This window comes from Scardinius erythrophthalmus (assembly GCF_964197995.2).
Source record: "Scardinius erythrophthalmus genome assembly, chromosome: 14".
NCBI classification, from domain to species: Eukaryota; Metazoa; Chordata; class Actinopteri; order Cypriniformes; family Leuciscidae; genus Scardinius; species Scardinius erythrophthalmus.
Genome location: NC_138234.1, coordinates 17,705,688 through 17,725,973, shown reverse-complemented (window position 1 = coordinate 17,725,973; position 20,286 = coordinate 17,705,688). Strand labels below are relative to the sequence as shown.

The 20,286-nt window shown below is 40.0% G+C and overlaps 2 protein-coding genes across 3 annotated transcripts in view; both read left to right on the top strand.

The window, feature by feature from the left end:
• tspan7 (tetraspanin 7) overlaps window positions 1-16,126 on the top strand; it is a 31,890-nt gene extending 15,764 nt beyond the window's left edge. The window contains exons 2-8 of one of the 2 annotated variants that reach the window (XM_081385330.1): window positions 9,749-9,937; window positions 10,027-10,101; window positions 10,214-10,309; window positions 11,460-11,615; window positions 11,698-11,781; window positions 13,461-13,543; window positions 13,797-16,126. In XM_081385330.1, the coding sequence (XP_081241456.1) occupies window positions 9,749-9,937; window positions 10,027-10,101; window positions 10,214-10,309; window positions 11,460-11,615; window positions 11,698-11,781; window positions 13,461-13,529 (669 nt within the window). In that variant the 3' untranslated portion in view covers window positions 13,530-13,543; window positions 13,797-16,126. The remainder of the gene's footprint in view (window positions 1-9,748; window positions 9,938-10,026; window positions 10,102-10,213; window positions 10,310-11,459; window positions 11,616-11,697; window positions 11,782-13,460; window positions 13,544-13,796) is intronic. The other variant, XM_081385331.1, reaches the window with a different exon arrangement.
• Window positions 16,127-18,253: 2,127 nt separating this feature from the next.
• mid1ip1b (MID1 interacting protein 1b) lies at window positions 18,254-19,427 on the top strand. Its single transcript, XM_081384179.1, has one exon. The coding sequence runs from the start codon at window positions 18,394-18,396 to the stop codon at window positions 18,832-18,834; it is 441 nt and encodes a 146-aa protein (XP_081240305.1). The 5' UTR covers window positions 18,254-18,393; the 3' UTR covers window positions 18,835-19,427.
• Window positions 19,428-20,286: the final 859 nt, after the last annotated feature.

Genomic DNA, 20,286 nt, shown 5'->3' with positions numbered 1-20,286 from the left:
CCTCTTGTGACTTAATTATTATTTATTTATTTATTTTGTTATTTATTATTTCCTTGATTTTATTATTATTCCTTGTGATTTACTTTTAGTTTAGTTATTATTTTGATTCCCTTGGTTTAATTTTTTAAATGATCTAATATGATCAGCTTGTGATTTTATTTATTTGACCTTTTTTCTACACTATTTTTTACCTAAATTTGAAAACCCCTGATATACACAATTTATTTATCGAAACTGTAAAATACTGTAAAATACTATATTAAATTATACCATATTAAATTATTTGTGCATAACCTAATTATTATTCATAAACCAAGCCTTTTTGTGACGGCTATTCTTCCCCCACCTGTCGCTTTTTTGAATGTAAAGGCATTTAATACACAAAAAAAAGATATTGGTTCAATTATTAAAGATATTGGCCTCAGAAGAGTCGGACTCGAAAGTCTGTTTGTTTTGACATCGGTGGATTGAGATTAGGCTACAGACAGTATTGGGGATTACTGTTGCCGTGGATACCGATCTTCTACGGTTGGATGAACATTCGTGTTGCCCGACCATCCCGGAGTTGAAATTAACAGCATTAATAGTTTCTGCTGAGTTGTGGGATCTTCTTGCAGTGATGATGTGATTGGATCGCTCATGTTTTCAGTCTGTTCAGTGTGTGACTGATGTTTTTAATGCTCTTTGTGGATTATGAGACTTGTTTATGAAACAAAAGACTGCTGAGGTTTGGAAAGTTGGTTGAAAGTAAGATGAAGGACAAATCTGATGTTGTGTTTCAGTTTAGAATCAGTGAGTTGAAGTTCTGGGGTCAGTTCTTTCAACAGTTTGAGGGTCAGAGATTTGGACATTAATAGTGTTTAAAAAAAGATATGACATCAATTTAATAGAAAGAAAAAAAGGTAAAAAATTGTATATTATTATAATTAGTCATTTTAATACATTTCACTTATATATATAGGCTATATATAATTATTATTATTATTATTTAATTTTAGAAACAACATGTTGTCATTTTAATATAACACTAAATATTTAATATTTAAATAATAGTATTTTTTTTTATCCCAGTTTGAAAACTCCTGATATTTATCCCTTTAATGCATTCAATCATATACATTTAATTAAATTATTTTAGCATTTTTATTTATTTATTTATAATCCACTTGTGATTTTTTTAAATCTATTTATAATTTATTTATGATCCCCCTAGTGACTTTTATTTATGATCCCCTTGTGATGTATTTATTAAATTAGTTTATAAATTATTTTGAATGCCCTTGTAATAAACATTTTATTTTACATTTTTAATTGATGATGCCCATGTGATTTTATTTATTTATTATTGATTTACCTATTTTTTTATGATCCCCTTATGATTTTATTTTTTTATGTATTTATTACCCTTTACACAATTTTTTGACCCTAGTTTTAAAAGCCCTTACATTGATTCAACTCTTTTCATCCATCATGTGATCTAGATTAGGGCCAGTGATGTCAGTGATTTGAGTGTCAGTAACTAATGAATTTAGCATCACTTTATTTGAAACCAGAGATGTGATATCAAGCAGGAGATGCTGAATGCAGAGCCTGTAATTGTTCTGGTGCTGTGGTAACACACACACACACACACACACACACACTTGTTCCCTTTGAGCAGATTCAAGGCCACAGAACAACAGCGGCTTTGATCAGGCATTTGATATGCAAAGAGCAGGATTGCTTTTCTCCTGCGCCCTCTTGTTTCCTCTCGCTTCTCCTTCTCATCCGTATCCCTGTTCTCTCGCTCTTCTCCGTGTCCCTGTTCTCTCGCTCTTCTCCGCGTCCCTGTTCTCTCGCTCTTCTCCGTGTCCCTGTTCTCTCGCTCTTCTCCGCATCCCTGTTCTCTCGCTCTTCTCCGCATCCCTGTTCTCTCGCTCTTCTCCGTATCCCTGTTCTCTCGCTCTTCTCCGTATCCCTGTTCTCTCGCTCTTCTCCGTGTCCCTGTTCTCTCGCTCTTCTCCGCATCCCTGTTCTCTCGCTCTTCTCCGCATCCCTGTTCTCTCGCTCTTCTCCATATCCGTTCTCTCGCTCTTCTCCGCATCCCTGTTCTCTCGCTCTTCTCCGTGTCCCTGTTCTCTCGCTCTTCTCCGCATCCCTGTTCTCTCGCTCTTCTCCGCATCCCTGTTCTCTCGCTCTTCTCCGCGTCCCTGTTCTCTCGCTCTTCATCCTTATCCCTGTTCTCTCGCTCTTCTCCGCATCCCTGTTCTCTCGCTCTTCTCCGCATCCCTGTTCTCTCGCTCTTCTCCGCATCCCTGTTCTCTCGCTCTTCTCCGTATCCGTTCTCTCGCTCTTCTCCGCATCCCTGTTCTCTCGCTCTTCTCCGTGTCCCTGTTCTCTCGCTCTTCTCCGCATCCCTGTTCTCTCGCTCTTCTCCGCATCCCTGTTCTCTCGCTCTTCTCCGCGTCCCTGTTCTCTCGCTCTTCTCCGCGTCCCTGTTCTCTCGCTCTTCTCCGTGTCCCTGTTCTCTCGCTCTTCTCCGCATCCCTGTTCTCTCGCTCTTCTCCGCATCCCTGTTCTCTCGCTCTTCTCCGCGTCCCTGTTCTCTCGCTCTTCTCCGCATCCCTGTTCTCTCGCTCTTCTCCGCATCCCTGTTCTCTCGCTCTTCTCCATATCCGTTCTCTCGCTCTTCTCCGCATCCCTGTTCTCTCGCTCTTCTCCGCGTCCCTGTTCTCTCGCTCTTCTCCGCATCCCTGTTCTCTCGCTCTTCTCCGCGTCCCTGTTCTCTCGCTCTTCTCCGTATCCCTGTTCTCTCGCTCTTCTCCGCATCCCTGTTCTCTCGCTCTTCTCCGCATCCCTGTTCTCTCGCTCTTCTCCGCATCCCTGTTCTCTCGCTCTTCTCCGCATCCCTGTTCTCTCGCTCTTCTCCGCGTCCCTGTTCTCTCGCTCTTCTCCGCATCCCTGTTCTCTCGCTCTTCTCCATATCCGTTCTCTCGCTCTTCTCCGCATCCGTTCTCTCGCTCTTCTCCGTGTCCCTGTTCTCTCGCTCTTCTCCGCATCCCTGTTCTCTCGCTCTTCTCCGCGTCCCTGTTCTCTCGCTCTTCTCCGTATCCCTGTTCTCTCGCTCTTCTCCGCATTCCTGTTCTCTCGCTCTTCTCCGCATCCCTGTTCTCTCGTTCTTCTCCGCATCCCTGTTCTCTCGCTCTTCTCCGTATCCGTTCTCTCGCTCTTCTCCGCGTCCCTGTTCTCTCGCTCTTCTCCGTGTCCCTGTTCTCTCGCTCTTCTCCGCATCCCTGTTCTCTCGCTCTTCTCCGCATCCCTGTTCTCTCGCTCTTCTCCGCGTCCCTGTTCTCTCGCTCTTCTCCGCGTCCCTGTTCTCTCGCTCTTCTCCGCGTCCCTGTTCTCTCGCTCTTCTCCGTGTCCCTGTTCTCTCGCTCTTCTCCGTATCCCTGTTCTCTCGCTCTTCTCCGTATCCCTGTTCTCTCGCTCTTCTCCGCATCCCTGTTCTCTCGCTCTTCTCCGTATCTGTTCTCTCGCTCTTCTCCGCATCCCTGTTCTCTCGCTCTTCTCCGCGTCCCTGTTCTCTCGCTCTTCTCCGTATCCCTGTTCTCTCGCTCTTCTCCGCGTCCCTGTTCTCTCGCTCTTCTCCGCGTCCCTGTTCTCTCGCTCTTCTCCGCGTCCCTGTTCTCTCGCTCTTCTCCGCGTCCCTGTTCTCTCGCTCTTCTCCGTATCCCTGTTCTCTCGCTCTTCTCCGTATCCCTGTTCTCTCGCTCTTCTCCGTATCCCTGTTCTCTCGCTCTTCTCCGTATCCCTGTTCTCTCGCTCTTCTCCGCATCCCTGTTCTCTCGCTCTTCTCCGTATCTGTTCTCTCGCTCTTCTCCGCGTCCCTGTTCTCTCGCTCTTCTCCGCGTCCCTGTTCTCTCGCTCTTCTCCGCGTCCCTGTTCTCTCGCTCTTCTCCGCATCCCTGTTCTCTCGCTCTTCTCCGCATCCCTGTTCTCTCGCTCTTCTTCGCATCCCTGTTCTCTCGCTCTTCTCCGCATCGCTGTTCTCTCGCTCTTCTCCGCATCCCTGTTCTCTCGCTCTTCTTCGCATCCCTGTTCTCTCGCTCTTCTCCGCATCGCTGTTCTCTCGCTCTTCTCCGTATCCCTGTTCTCTCGCTCTTCTCCGTGTCCCTGTTCTCGCGCTCTTCTCCGCGTCCCTGTTCTCTCGCTCTTCTCCGCATCCCTGTTCTCTCGCTCTTCTCCGTGTCCCTGTTCTCTCGCTCTTCTCCGCGTCCCTGTTCTCTCGCTCTTCTCCGCATCCCTGTTCTCTCGCTCTTCTCCGCATCCCTGTTCTCTCGCTCTTCTTCGCATCCCTGTTCTCTCGCTCTTCTCCGCATCGCTGTTCTCTCGCTCTTCTCCGCATCCCTGTTCTCTCGCTCTTCTTCGCATCCCTGTTCTCTCGCTCTTCTCCGCATCCCTGTTCTCTCGCTCTTCTCCGCATCCCTGTTCTCTCGCTCTTCTCCGCATCCCTGTTCTCTCGCTCTTCTCCGCATCGCTGTTCTCTCGCTCTTCTCCGTATCCCTGTTCTCTCGCTCTTCTCCGTGTCCCTGTTCTCGCGCTCTTCTCCGCGTCCCTGTTCTCTCGCTCTTCTCCGCGTCCCTGTTCTCTCGCTCTTCTCCGTGTCCCTGTTCTCTCGCTCTTCTCCGCGTCCCTGTTCTCTCGCTCTTCTCCGTGTCCCTGTTCTCTCGCTCTTCTCCGCGTCCCTGTTCTCTCGCTCTTCTCCGCATCCCTGTTCTCTCGCTCTTCTCCGCATCCCTGTTCTCTCGCTCTTCTTCGCATCCCTGTTCTCTCGCTCTTCTCCGCATCGCTGTTCTCTCGCTCTTCTCCGCATCCCTGTTCTCTCGCTCTTCTTCGCATCCCTGTTCTCTCGCTCTTCTCCGCATCCCTGTTCTCTCGCTCTTCTCCGCATCCCTGTTCTCTCGCTCTTCTCCGCATCCCTGTTCTCTCGCTCTTCTCCGCATCGCTGTTCTCTCGCTCTTCTCCGTATCCCTGTTCTCTCGCTCTTCTCCGTGTCCCTGTTCTCGCGCTCTTCTCCGCGTCCCTGTTCTCTCGCTCTTCTCCGCGTCCCTGTTCTCTCGCTCTTCTCCGCGTCCCTGTTCTCTCGCTCTTCTCCGCGTCCCTGTTCTCTCGCTCTTCTCCGCGTCCCTGTAAATATATATAAATATATATATATAATATAATATATAATTATATAATAATATTATATATATATATATATAATACTGTCGTTGTATAATGTTAGGTTTTAGTTTTTCATATAAAAACAAAAATATTTTAGAAAAACTTTATAAAAAAATTATATACTACTCTGGGAAACAGGCAAAATGGGAATAATGGAAGGTGTGGGTATCGTTTTCTGAACTTTATTGAGCATATATTATTTATAAATATTGGTAAATATATTATGAGTGTGAGTTTTTATTTATTTTTTAATTGTTTTTGTTAAAAAAAGAAGAATTTAAAAAGTGAAACTTGTAGCCACTGTGTAAATGTAAAAATGAGCGAATTCTGACTCTATATGCTAATTTATGTCAGGTATTGCTCCCTGATTCTTAATATTTACTGGAAAATGCATATGCATATTTGAGAACGCCAAAGGAAAGCATCAAATTTACATGTCACTATTGAAACGTTGCCATGGCAGCCGCCTCTTCTGCTGTCGTGGAGTGTTTTTTTCCTCAATGACGAGAGCTATAATAGATTTAGTCTTTTTTAAGCTCTAGATTGTGTGTAACTCGAGGCGTCGCTGACATATCAAAGACGAACGCCGCCGAGCCGCATCAATTTGCCATTCATTTGAAGAAATGAACGCTTCACATTTCGTTAGCAGACAAATGCTCGTGTCATGAGACAGAAAGCGTCTCCTAACTGAGATGTTCAGAAACGTGCGGCTGAGATCCGGTTTAATGTCGGCTCTTCCAGCGGGAAGTGAAAACTGACTCCAAGCTACACCAAGGCCATGGCTTTGATTCCCAGGGAATACATGAACTGATGAAACCTCGAAAAGAAAGTGCATTAGTAGTTTAGTTGTTGTTTTTGTCTTTTTAAAGTTTCGTGGAGTGATCTTGCGGGTTTTCTCATGGCTTTATTTAACAGACACATGGCTAAGACAGAGAGGATGACAGAAGTACGGATGAATAATGTATATCCTTCTGCTCAATAAACGTTTTCTTCTGCCAGTCTTTACACTGAAACACACAAGTTCTGCTCCTCTATGTAGTTTTGCGTCTTGATGCATGTATATAGCGCTTCGTTTCTGTCTCATGAGATGACTCATATTTCAACCTAAAAAATAAAATAAAATGAAAGCTACAAGTCATATAATACATTATATTTTGCCTAATTTTAGGATCATCATCATAATGGACAAAGGAACCCGATCCAAATACATCTGTGTGTGGGTGACACACATCTCCAGCTTTTAAATGAAAGACAGTAGAGCTTTCTGTCAAAGAGTAATCGAGGGATTTTAAAGCATTTCACACTTTACGTTTTCGTTCCTGAAAGTTAGAACCGTTTCTTCACCCTTCTCTCTCTCTCGAATCCCTGATGAGTCACACCATCTGTGCACTTTCTCGTCCTCTCTCTCTCCGTCTCTCTGTGTCTCAGTGTGAGATGGAGACGGGACACTGTGTCCTCTGTGCGATGGTGGACATGGTCTGAATGACAAGATGGTGGCACTATTGAGTATGGACAAAACTTTCTGTACCTCTCTCTATGTAGCTCTCTCAAACCTAGTGTGCTGTCTACCTAGAAAGCATTTTATGCATCATAGACGTGCAACTGTCGACCAAAGAAAATGTTCTAATTGAATGAAAAATGTATTATTTCAGCTAATATATGTGGTCTTGGCATGGTATAGGCCCCAAAAACAGTATTTAACATGTAAAGTAACATGTATAACATATAAAATAACATGTATTTAGTCAATATTTGTATGTGCAGTATTTTTTCTTTTTGCTAATTCGAGTATTGCGTCATCCACTTACAAAAAAAATATACTTTTGATAACTTGTTACCATAAAAAAATATTGGGACGATATTTTGGATCTGATTTTAATACACTTTCATAAGCTATATTTGGAAAATGTGGTATTAGCATGGCATATGTCTTACAAAGCATGGTACAACGTCCAAATCGTTAAATCTAATTAATAATTGATAATTTTAGCCAATTTAGTGTGCTGTATTTAGAGTATCATGCTAGCTAATGAAAAAAGTGACGGGATTTAGCATAACAATTCTTGAGTTTGCTATGTTTATTTTGCTAGACTGTTTGTACTAATTAAATTTTGCGTTCCACTGTTAGCTTACAACATGCTAATGACAAAAAGTACTGTGGCAGTATTTAACATACTTGCCTATGTTTATGTATATTTTGCTATGTATTTTTGGTCAATTTGAGTATCATTGTGTTGCACTGTTAGCTTAGCAACATGCTAACACAAACTCTATTTATATGATGCTGCCCATGTAGAGCATTAATTACTCTGTTATAAGATACCTGTTTAGATGCTGCCTCAGAAGGGAGCTGCCTATGGAGACAGTAAACATCAAGACAGCAGCTCGCTAGGTTTTGGGTTGTGTGGTGCCTCTACAGCTCTTCACACCATCATTAGCACATCCGTGAGAGCTAGGACTCTATTAGAGGTGGCAAGCTGACGGCATCTTATAGCGCTGCTGTTCTGAGTAGGATGTTGGGTTCACATATTCATGGCCATTTCTGTGGGTAGCATTGTGTGCGCTCGCTAGCACCACGCTAATGCTCATGTCGGATGCGTGGATGTTAGTCAGGACAGTTTAGACAATATTTCAGTGATGATTTCATGCTGAAATGTCCTGCTGATCTATGTTCAGTCCACCATGTTGAATCTGTGATCCGTCCACTAGCCGTCTAAACTGGTTCAACACAAGCCGAAGGCGACTTTCTCCCGCCGGCCTTCCAGACTGCTGATAAAAACTTAATAAACACTGAGAGAATGATCTCAACAGCCGTGACTCAATTATTTCTCCTAGTTTCTGAAGTAAAGATGATTAAAATAATTAACTCAATAACCTGAATGATTAGCATATTCAAATATCATGCAAACAACGTAGCATTTGAATATGCTAATTCTACAAGATTAGCATGTTTACCAGATTAGTGAGATTACCATGGCACATGGTGTCTAAAACATGGTATTACCATGGTACATTTTGTAATTGAAAGCCTTGTAACGGTCTAGATCTCTAAGAGAGAGAAATATCTTATTTTCGTTGTGTTGTCATCTTTTTTTCTTAAATGTAAGCTAATTTTGTTGTGTTGTCATCTTTTGTCTGCTCTTTTTATATTTTGTGTGTTGTGCAGGAGAAATGAAACGTGCTTAGATACATACATATCTTTCATGAGGTTTATTTAGGTTATTTTAATAAGAAGAGTTAAACAGTTAGGCCGATGTAGATCGTATACTGTATTACGTGACATCCCGCCACCCCTCAATGAGTGCCGTTTCATAGAACCTTCTAGTGATGGAGAAATACACCAGCGCCCTCTTCTGGTTAACACACTAAACTCACAATTGCACAGTTGTTTGAAGTGTGGTTAAAATGTAGGCCCAACAAATTGCTTTTTAGAAAAAATAAATAAACAAATGTATCAATACATTTACTGAAGTTTAGGCTTTGAATGAGTTAAACAAAATATTGAAACATTTTATTTATAATCAGGAATTTTACACATGTATTGTACACTTTTATATATACATTTGTATAATGTATATACTTTTATTCTACATTTATTTTTAAGAGATACTTTCTGAAAACATCTTATTTGAAAAATGTTTACATATATTTCTAAATCTTGAAAACAACTTTTGTGATGTCTTTTCAAAAAAAAAAAAGCCAAATCTCTGAAATAAAAGTTACATTTGTGCTTTTATGTAAGATCTTACCAAAAAAAATAATTTATTTTCATGTATTAATACAATTATTTAAGCCAATGAGTGTATATTAAACTTTCAGAATACTAGTCAAACTAATCACAACAGTTTCATATGCGAACAGCACACAACAAATCTGAACATTTTAATGTTACAGATTTAAGGACATTAGAGATATTGATTTGAAATTAAATTATTTTAAATGATTTTCCATAAAACATGAAAGTATTTATTTAAAAACAAAAAGTTTAATATTTGTATGTTATTTGTTATAATTGTATGTTTTTTTTGTCATTTGTATTAGTTTTTTATATTTAGCTTTCGTTTTTTATTTTTTATTTACAATTTGGTATTTCAATACTTGCCATTTTATAACAAGTTTATAACAAGGCCATCTCATTTTTAATTAGTGCTGTCAAATCGATTAATCACGATTAATCACATCTAACATAAAGTTTGTAAATATATAAGATATGTGTGTATATTTTTACAACATTTTATGTTAGATGCGATTATTGACAGCACTAATATGCTTTATTTTATTTCAGTGATAGAAAATTGCTTTTAATAGTTAAATATTTTAACAATACCAATGCTGCTACTAAAAAATTGGCAAATTATTAAAATTGGTGTCATTATAATAAAATATTCAAACACATAGGCTAATGTCATTATTGATTATTCCATATTGTGATCAAATTGTTTTGCTATGTTCACGTGTTGTCCACTAGATGGTAGCAAATCTGTACAAGTACTCACCAGAAGGGTTTAACAATTAAAGTTCATTTGTTTTTTCTCTCTCTCTCTAGATCACGGGGGCGGTCCTGCTGGCTGTGGGATTATGGGGGAAATTCATTTTGGGTCCATACATCTCTCTGATCGCTGAAAACTCCACCAATGCTCCCTACGTGCTCATCGGGACCGGGACTACGATCATCGTGTTCGGGCTGTTCGGATGCTTCGCCACGTGCCGTGGGAGTCCATGGATGCTCAAACTGGTGAGAGCTCGCTGCTGGTTTAGCTTCAGGAAGTAGATTTTACACTGGACATCAAGTGACGGCCCTAATGTGTGTCTCTCTGTCTGTAGTACGCCATGTTCCTGTCTCTGGTTTTCCTGGCAGAGCTGGTCGCTGGCATCTCGGGCTTTGTTTTCCGTCATGAGGTGAGACGTGCGCGCGCAGGTTCTCCAGTGGGGATCTCCATCTGTCTCGCTGTATGAGGCCTTGTTCTGGTGACATCTGATGGAGTGTGTGTGTGTGTGTGTGTTCCCTCAGATCAAAGGCACCTTTCTGAGGACGTACAACGAAGCTGTTCAGAACTATAACACCCGGGATGAGAGAAGCATTGCGGTGGACAAAGTCCAGAGGAGTGTACGTTCAAACACTGGTTAACATCAGTTTATCTAATGTGATTCTTTTTTTAATAATCAGCATTAAAAACTATAAAAAGGAGAGTTTATAATGATAAACTTTCATATTGGCTGAATAAAGCCTTGACTGAACGTTTAAAATAGTATTAAGAGGTTATAGTCAGTCAGATAGACTGATAGCTGATGTTCTGGGTAGTTGCTAGGGTGTTGCTAAGGTATTCCGGATAGTTGCTAGGCAGTTGTAAGGATTTTCTTGGTGGTTCCTAGGCGTTGCCAAGGTGTTCTGGGTGGTCACAAAGTTGTTAGGTGTTCTTGTTAGGGCATTGTTTTGGTGTTCTGGGTGGTTGCTAGGGTGTTGCTAAGATATTATGAGTGGTTGTTAGGTAGTTGCAAGGGAGTTCTTGGTTGAATAGGGTATTGCTAGGTGTACCAAGTAGTTGCTAGGGGTTGCTAAGATATTTTCGGTGGATGTTAGGCAGTTGCTAAGGTGTTCTGGGTAGTTGCTAGGGTGATGCAAATGTTGTTGCTTGGATGTTCTGGGTAGTTTTTAGGCAGTTGCAAGGGTGTTCTAGATGTGTATGCTGTGTTTTTTTATTTGATTACTTTATACAATTTCTGTAGTGTTTCTTATTTCTAGTGCTTGAAGTTTTTCAGGTCGGTATATTTCATTTGTGTCTTTGTTCTATTGTAGTTTGTTTTCCTATATGGTTGTAATTAGTTTCTTTGTTCTTATTTCATCACTGTTTACTTGTCTTCAGTAAGTTTGTTTGTTTTTTTACTCTACTTTTTTTTTATATTGAATATGGTGACAAGAATTATCAGAATGTATCAGAAATGTTGACATAAAAAACTTTTTTAAATCTAAAAGAATGATATTGTGATTTATATCGTTATCTTGAAAAACAATTACTCATATCGTGATATAAGATTTTGGTCATATCGTCCACCCTATTACTAAGGCGTTTCTGAGATTTCTGGGTGGTTGTTAGGCAGTTGCAAGAATGTTATGGGTGGTTGCCAGGTAGTTGCTAGGGAGTTGTTAAGGTGTTACGGGTTATTGTTAGGGTGAAACTAAGATTTTCTGGGTGGTTGTTAGGCAGATAGATCTCCTGTTACCTGTTGTTCTCTCTCACTGTATTTCCTGTCTTTAGTTGCGTTGTTGTGGTGTTCTGAACTACACCAGCTGGTTCTCCAGTGTTTATTACCCTGTGAATGGACTTCCTCCGAGCTGCTGCGCTAACATCTCCGACTGCAACGCCTCAGACCTGAGAAACGCCACCATAGCGCCCACCAAAGTCTATCAGCAGGTAACACGCGCACACACTCGCACAAACACACAGGCTGACTGTCTTTATTTTCATCTATTTATAAGGATTCTTTTGTTTTCAGGGCTGCTATGAGCTTGTGACGACCTTTATTGAGACTAACATGGGCATTATCGCTGGAGTAACATTTGGAATTGCATTCTCGCAGGTAGGATGAAGGCTATTTACAGCTTTTACTCACACTATTTGTGGAGACAGGAACTTGTAAAATACCTGAAATGAATTTTATTATTTTTTAAGCATTTAAAAATATTCTATACTTTTATTTTAAATACTTTATTTTTACTTTTTAAAAATGTTGTACACTTATAATAAAAAAAAAAACTTTAAACAATTTATTTTTATTTTAAATACTTTAAAAAACCTACTCTTATTTTAATATTCTACTCTTTTGTTGTATATGGAAGCTTATGGAAGTTATAAAGTCAGAATTCTGAGATATAAATTCGCAATTCTGAGAAAGAGTTGCAATTCTGAGAAATAAAGTTGCAATTCTAACAAAATAAAGTTGCAATTCTGACAAAATAGTCGCAATTCCGGTAAATTAAGTCACAATTCCGACAAAATAAAGTCACAATTCTGAGAAATAAAGTCGCAATTCTAACAAAATAAAGTTGCAATTCCTACAAAGTAGTCGCGATTCTGGTAAATTAAGTCACAATTCCAACAAAATAAAGTCGCAATTTTGAGAAATAAACTCTGAGATATATTGTCGCAATTATGAGAAATAGTCGAAATTCTGAGAAATGTAGTTGCAGTTCTGAGATATAAATGCAATTCCGAGAAATAAAATCGCAATTCCGACAAAATAAGGTTGCAATTACCTTTTGTATTTTATTATTCGGTGGCGGAAACAAGTTTCCATAGTTTTGCATTTTTTAAGCCTTAAATGTAAATGATCGCTGATATGTATATGTAAATGACCTCTTGATTGGTCGAAACAGATAGTCCCGCCCCAAACCTATGCAATTGGTTTATTTTATTATCTAATATTACCTTTAATTTCATCTAGACTTAAACAGGAATGTTTTTCTTCTCGCTGAGTTGCCATAATCACATCTGAGGCGTTTGCAAGCTAATATTTACTCCAATCTGTTTTCCGTTTACAGCCGAAGCGAGTTGAACAGCTGGCTGGTGTTGTCTCACACAGGTGTAGCGCTATACGCCGTCGAAATGAGTCACTCGGTAGCGCCGCTTGCGCTCACATCTAAAAGCTGGAGCGAGAGCCGCGCTGCCATGACAACCCCGCGGTGAACGCCGACCCCGGGCTGTCTGTGTTTTCCCAGCCCTCATTTAGTAAACACACATAGACACACATGCGGGAGCCGAGCGTGTGGCGCAGCTGGGGTTTGCTAGCGAACGTGCCGTTTCAAACACAATCAGGCCCTCTGTCACTCACGCTTCCGCCTCGGGACCATTATGCAGATATCTCTCCATCCGCACTAATGGGTCCAAAGGGGCACAGAGGAACACCTCGACCCCTCTGACGCACACACACCATGCTAATTGAACTGTAAATGTTATCTGCGAGCACACGGGCGGCCCGAATCAATGACATCTCTTAGAGACGCGGCCCCGCTAATACGTCTAATCTTGCGTAGCGCATGTGGAATTCTTTTGGCTCGGTTAAATGGGAATCAGTAAACATTCATTATGATTATAACTAGAATTTCTTGAGCGCGGAGAGAGCGAACTGTAAACCCAGCAGAGCAGCCGGCAGTAACGACTACCACAATTTAATTTAATTAGCAATTACGTTGGCAGAGGGAGCAAAAGAAGCTCTGGAAAATAGTTTTACCATGGTAACGGCGCATGTGTGTTTTTCAGCTGATCGGGATGCTGTTGGCCTGCTGTCTGTCACGATTCATCACTGCCAATCAGTACGAGATGGTGTAGCGGCGTGTGCTCAGGTGAACTAGGAAACTCTTATGTACGAGAATTCTGATAGCACATGAATTTGTAAGCATTCATTTCAGTTTGAGTTTGGCGGTAATGTGCAGCTAAGCTAACAGCTCAATGCTCTAATAAGCATAAAAATACCAATATCAGACAAAGTTTTTAATGTTAAATACAATATTTTCAGTAGTTTTCTTAGAAGGTAGCATTTTTTTTGCGTTCCTGTCATCGAAAATGTTTAAACCTCTTTTTCCCCCGTTTCTACAGGCGCCAAAGACGTACGACACCTTGGAAAGGGAAAGCAACCCAAAAATGCTAGCACACTCCATTCTTTCTCATCTGTTTTTATATTCTCTCTCTCTCTCTGCTTTTATCTTTCATTCTGTCTTTCCTGCCTTCTTTTTTCTCCCTTCCGTCATTCCTTAACTATGCAGTTGTGCCATGATGACCAAAGCCTCTCCCTTCGGAACGTCAACGTTAGCGAGGAAAAGGAAATGGTTTTAAGACGCACTCCTGTATTTTACTTTACTGTACAAAAACCTTGCATGCGAACACCATCGCACACCACAACTGCAGTCAGCAGAGTTTCTGTAACACCACGTCCTAACCTCTCGCAATCGATATCTCAATCCCTCTCTAGCTGTGTATCAAATATGTTCAGATTAGCTGTGGTTTTGTCAATTTGCACAGAATTTTCTATTTCTATACATTACTTAATACTTGGTTTGGACATAAACGCGACTTGAGTGATTTGATAGTTAATTATGAAATGTTTGGTTGAGAAGGCATTTTTTTTCTTAGCTATCTTCCATTTTGTCAGCTTAGTTCCTGTTTGTCACGTTGCACTTGGTAGCTCCGCCCACAGTGAAATCTCATTGGTCCAGATAGCTGTGTATGTTCTGATTGGCTATTTTGTGGCTTTGCACAGTATTTTTACTCAGTGTTGGCATAGCAATTACTTTACATTCAAAACTTCGCACACTAGGCTAGGGCATGGTGTTACTTGACCCCTAAAAAGTCACTTCAATGCAGATCTGTTAGTTACGTGCTGTTTCGGGAGGAAAAACTTTTAAAAAAGAAGAAAAAAAAACACACAGATGACAAGATGTTTTTGTTGTTGTTGTTGCTTTTGTAAAATCTTTGGCAAAGGGGTTTATCTCAGAAATGGCTTTTTTTTTGTCTTTATGATTTGGATTCAATTTTTTGCTCAATGTCTCAATGCCGGGTTTAAAGTGACTCGACATAATCATGTACAGTCAAAAGTTTCAATTTTGTCTTGTTGTGAAAGCCAAAAACAAGCAATTTTCTGCCACATACAGAACTTAAATAAGTTCAAACTAATGTGTGAACATTACAACTAGTGGTAGATGTTTCAGAGTACTGACTAAACACTCAAATTCCACCGTTTATGGATTGTAGTTACAGTTTTACACCATATCTACCTTGTGACACACTATGTTTGCTTTTATTTTGTGGTGTTTTTCTGTAAGAATGTAATCACACAGAGCATCTCTTTCAGCATTGAGGATGTTCTTGCTTTACAGCTCAGAGAATTTTCTGTTATTTTCAAGCAGATTAATATTTGCATGAGAAATATGAACGAATTTGAATTTTGGTATGACAAAAATGATATTTCTAAGGATGCTATATTGTTTGAAAAAAAATTAAAATGTTATACTAAATATATATATATTACTCACTATAAACAATCACAACCATATGGAGCTCCTAGAAGGGACATGGTGATGGATATATATATATATATAAGGTTAAAAAAATGTTTAATGCTTTTACGTTCACTCGCAAAACTTTTGAGAAAAATGCAAAATCATTGAAATATTTTTTCCCTCTCCCATCCCATATTTTTCCGCCACCACGTCCCTTTAGGGGCTCCGTACAACCAGATCACAGACAAATGGAAAAAAGTAAAAAGTTTTAAAAAAATGGTCACGGTAGAGTGATTATGCTGGCAGGAGAACAGCTCTTAAAAACAGATGTCTAGTTAAAACGCTGGAGAAATTTGATTTACAGTTCTATATAAAGAGGAATAAACGCAGATTTTCTGGAGGTCTGAATCAAAGGAATTCTAGAATCATCACTATTATCACATGAGCCAGGCTTTAGTGACCTCTGTTGTTTATTTATTGTTTATTTATGTAAATTTGTGGTAGAAATCGCTGCAGTCTTTGGCTTTAATTTCGAATCGTTCTGTGAAGTAGGGTAACGAATTCCATATTTACGTGTGTCAATGTGCATCTGTCCTTTTTAATTTAATTTTGTGTTGCTGTTTTGTATGGTTTTCTCATTGATCATTAATTTTATTATCATACAGACTTATAAATATTATTAATATGTTAACAATCATTTCTGCTGCTGCCCCATGTGTTGATGGGTCATTAAGTATTAGAGTCCAGAATTCATAGTCTGAAAACACGTGATGAACTACACATCTTCAAATAGACGAGCGGAGTACTACTATACTTTGTATAATAAAAATAAAACTTTTTAAAATGCACCACCAGCTAGCATGCCAACAAAATGTACGTTGATATTGTAAACAACCGTGATCTCTATGAATAAAATGGTTCTTCGTCGTTACCAGCTTCTGTTTTGTCATTATTTGAAATGTGCGTGTTATTGTTTGAACTGGATGGATGGATGGATGGATTCCCATGGGATCATGTGAAAGCTTGTTTTATCACGGTTTGAAAGCAGGTTTCTTATTCCCTTCCTGACCGCTAGATGGCACCACGATGTTGTTGAAAAACGTAACGGGGACGCAACCGCAACGACAGGGGACCTCCGTGAACGGGGAAAGCCCATGCAAACATGGATCTTAGTGCAGATATTGTGTCATCTGAGAACATCAGCAGATCTTATTGTGGCCCCCAAAAATATTTGAACACTTAAAGGAATAGTTTAATTGTAATTCAGTCGTCATTTAGGCTAACGTTACTTGTTCCAAACCTGTATGAGTTTCTTTCTTCTGTTGAACACAAAAGAAGATTTTTTGAAGAATATGGGAAACCAAACAGTTGATGGACCACATTGACTTCCAACTTGAAGGCGAGTAAATGATGACAGAATTTTCATTTTTGGGTGAACTATCCCTTTAAGTCCCACTATCTAATGTCCGACAGTGACATTGGTGACAGAACATTCTCCACTAACCTTTGAAAACCAAGAATCCAACACGTTTTGTTCTCATTTTGAACAGTTTGTCTATTGTTTTATCACTTAAAACCCAAACAAACTTCATTTTGTGACGTGTCCTCTTGTACCCTACTATCTTTCTCTACAATTATTTCCACTTGTTCCCTTGATGTTATTAGGCTACACATAACAATGACTGAAAAAGTGCCTTAAGCGTACAAATACTTTCTCTAAATTATATCTGCATTTGATTTTTGACTTTCACCCTTTCCCATGTGTCATTAAATATAATAGCACATATTACATAATATTTGCAAGTTCGCATTTGCATAATTCCACTGATCAGTTCAGGCTTTGCATTCAGTCTCCTCACCTCAGGAATAACCTTAGCACGTTTTTAAACAAATAAACGAAGCATATTTGACCGTGTATTTTGTACAGAAGTACAGACTGTGTATTTAGGTCTCTTAAAAAAAAAAAAAATAAAATAAATAACACCAGTTTAAATGGCTATTATCTTTTATAAAATGCCTTTCTTATGTGAAGAGGCACAGCAGTTTCATTTTTGTCGAAAGTTTATGACTGTTTCTGTTTCTGCATTTAAAGCCAAAATACAACTTGGCCTGTTCTATATAAACCCTGTTTTGGATTTAAAAAAAACTCCGAAGTGAAAATAAATCGATTGAATAAACCTTTTTGTCACTAACGTACAAGTAGTAAGGTACTTTCATCAGTCCGGTAGTTCCCTCGTACACTCTCCTTTTCTTTCAAACTGTCGTGTCTTTGACCGTGAGTGAGCTGCAGGCTTGGCACGTTGCCGGATTTCCTTTCTTCCCTGTGATTGGCTGTTGACAGGCGCCGTCCTCCTGGATGAACTAAGCAACTGGTTTCTGATTGGACTAGAGCGGCTGAGCGGTTGTGGGCTGATGCTTCGTCTCATGAATATTCATAAGCGCCACAGAGCTACATGCGGCCTCACCCTCGGTTGGTTGCTAGACGAGTGTTATCTTTCAGCGACTTTATCGCCGGTTTCCTTGGACTTTGCCGGATCTTTTCGAATTTAAGAGAGGATAAATATCAGCAAAGGTGGGTTTTTAGAAGCTTATATTATTTGTTAGTCTCGATAGATTGACGCCTAGTTTGCCGGCCGGCATTTCCTCCAGAAAATCAAGGAGTGGTAGGAAGCGAATAGATCACGTTCAGATCACATTTCTTTAATACACATTTAAATAGAGCAGGTTTAGTTTAACTAAATACTTAAAACAATTGAACAGTTTCATTCCAAATCATTGCAAATATTATTGAAAGATTAGTAGGCTAATAGTATTATTTATAATTCTTGCTTTCTCTACCTATCTTTTATTTACACACTGATTTATTTTGATTATGTAATATTGTGTGCATGGACCCCTAATCTTTCACGCATCTATGTTATTTCAGGTCACATTATCCGGTTACGACCTGGTTACACGTTTGATTGACGCGTGGAAGCCACACCCTTGCTTTAAATCCACCTGCGCTTTCAAAAACTCATTCTTCTGAAGCGCACAAGGGATCTGAGCACTCCCTGGACCCAAATAATAGTGGATAAACCACTATTAGATCTACCTGAACCGTCCAGCCCAAGAATAACTACATCTGCTGCTTTTTTATACAGAGCCTTAAAGCCTCGTTCTGCATTTGAGCCCTCCAGGTCAACAAGAAAGCAAATATGATGCAAATCTGCGATTCCTACAACCAAAAAAACTCTCTCTTCAATTCCATGAACCGGTTTATTGGTGCCGTGAACAACATGGACCAGACGGTCATGGTGCCAAGTTTGCTGAGGGACGTCCCATTGGACCAGGAGGAGGAGAAAGAGGTGAACACCTTCCAGGATGGAGACATGTACGGCTCTTATGTGCTCCTCAAATCAATAAGGAACGATATCGAATGGGGCGTGCTTCAAGCCGACGAGAGGCGCAAGGACAAGCATGGGGTGACAACATCCCTGGAAGTGTCTCGCATCGAACCGAACGATGAGGACTTGGAGAAGCTGTTTCATTTTCATCTAACCGGACTGCACACCGTACTGTCGAAGCTCACCCGAAAAGCGAACACTCTAACAAACAGGTACAAGAAGGAAATTGGTATAGGCGGCTGTGGGAATTGAAACCAACTAGAGTTTACTCCATTCATCGCCGGTGGACCGCAAAAGGTTCACAAGAGGGTGCAGCAGGGGTTGAAGCCAAATGGGCCCCTGGTGGCTTCCGTGCATTTTTAATTCCCCGGATTGAAAAAAAGACTTGTACCTGACGCCGGTTTACAAGCACCCTTAATTCCCCAGCTAACATCCCTTGATATTGTTTGCGCAAGCTGGATACCGGCTTGGAAACAGGCTTTTGAAACTAAACGCATTGTATTTAAACAAGCAAACATTTTGAAAAAAAGATATGCAAAAGACATTTCATAGCCTGGTATGGTAGTTTTGGAGGTTGTATTAATGTAGATTATAACAGTTTAAGGCTGGGGGTGAGAATTAAAATCACTAATTATGTATAAAACGCACATTTCTACGCTAAAGAGTGGCTGGTACTTTATCATTTTAAGGTGCTTAATTGATGATGGAATCGCATGATGGTCCTTACGGATGTTGACTGATTCCAAGAGATTACGTGACAGTTACTGTTGGTAATAGAAGGAATGTTGTCATGTATTTTTTCTATCACAAAGATGGTTCAGAAAATAAACATTTTATAAATGCAACTCTTTACTTTGCAAGTGTTTGATTTCTGAGTGAACTGACGTATGACTTATTTCCTTCTGGGATGTCCTTGCGAAATATCACTTTACAGTATGCCAATAGTGTGGTGCTCAGTAAACATTGGCCTGTGTTGGTGCGCACAGCTGCTGCTGAGGTACACTGAGGGATAAGGCATTAAATTAAGACCTGGCAACGTCTGAAAGAGCCGAGCACCTGCAGTGCATTTTTCCAATTCGTACTGCTGAGTCACTGCTTGAGCTGCACTTAATGATGGAAGTCTCTAAATCTAAGCTGCCCAAACTAGTTTAATACCTCAACTCAAGGAATCTTAGCTGCAGTTTTCTACCAGCATTCTGTGAAATATAAATGTTTTTGAAAAGACAGACAGATTCATCTTATTTATCAAAAAATTATCTAAATTTGTTCCAAAAATGGGATTGATTTGTCTTAAAATGTTGAGTCAGCTTAACCGATTGCATAGTATTTCATGCTAAAATCCTGTATTCTAATACAATAAGGTTGTACCAAATCAAATGGTAATCCAACTAGTCAGGTTTTCCATAAGCTGTTAATGATCTTTACACTGATCAAATGTAACGTAAAATGTAAACACACAAGCACAAGACAAATTTGATACACTGATAAACTGTCCAAACAAATGAGAAGAAATTCGCGCACAAGACAGATTTACATTTAAGATTTTGTCTGGTTTTGACATCAAATGGACTGTAATCAGACTAGATGTTTACACTGATAAAATGTCACAAGTGTAAGCAAAAACAAAAAAAGTGTAAGCATCATAAATGTAAGATTGCTTATTAACGCAAGTAAACTCGCTTGCGTAGTTGGAATGTCTTTAAT

Excerpts from the sequence above, each read along its gene's own strand:
- mid1ip1b (XM_081384179.1), top strand. The coding sequence starts at position 18,394 with ATGATGCAAATCTGCGATTCCTACAACCAAAAAAACTCTCTCTTCAAT.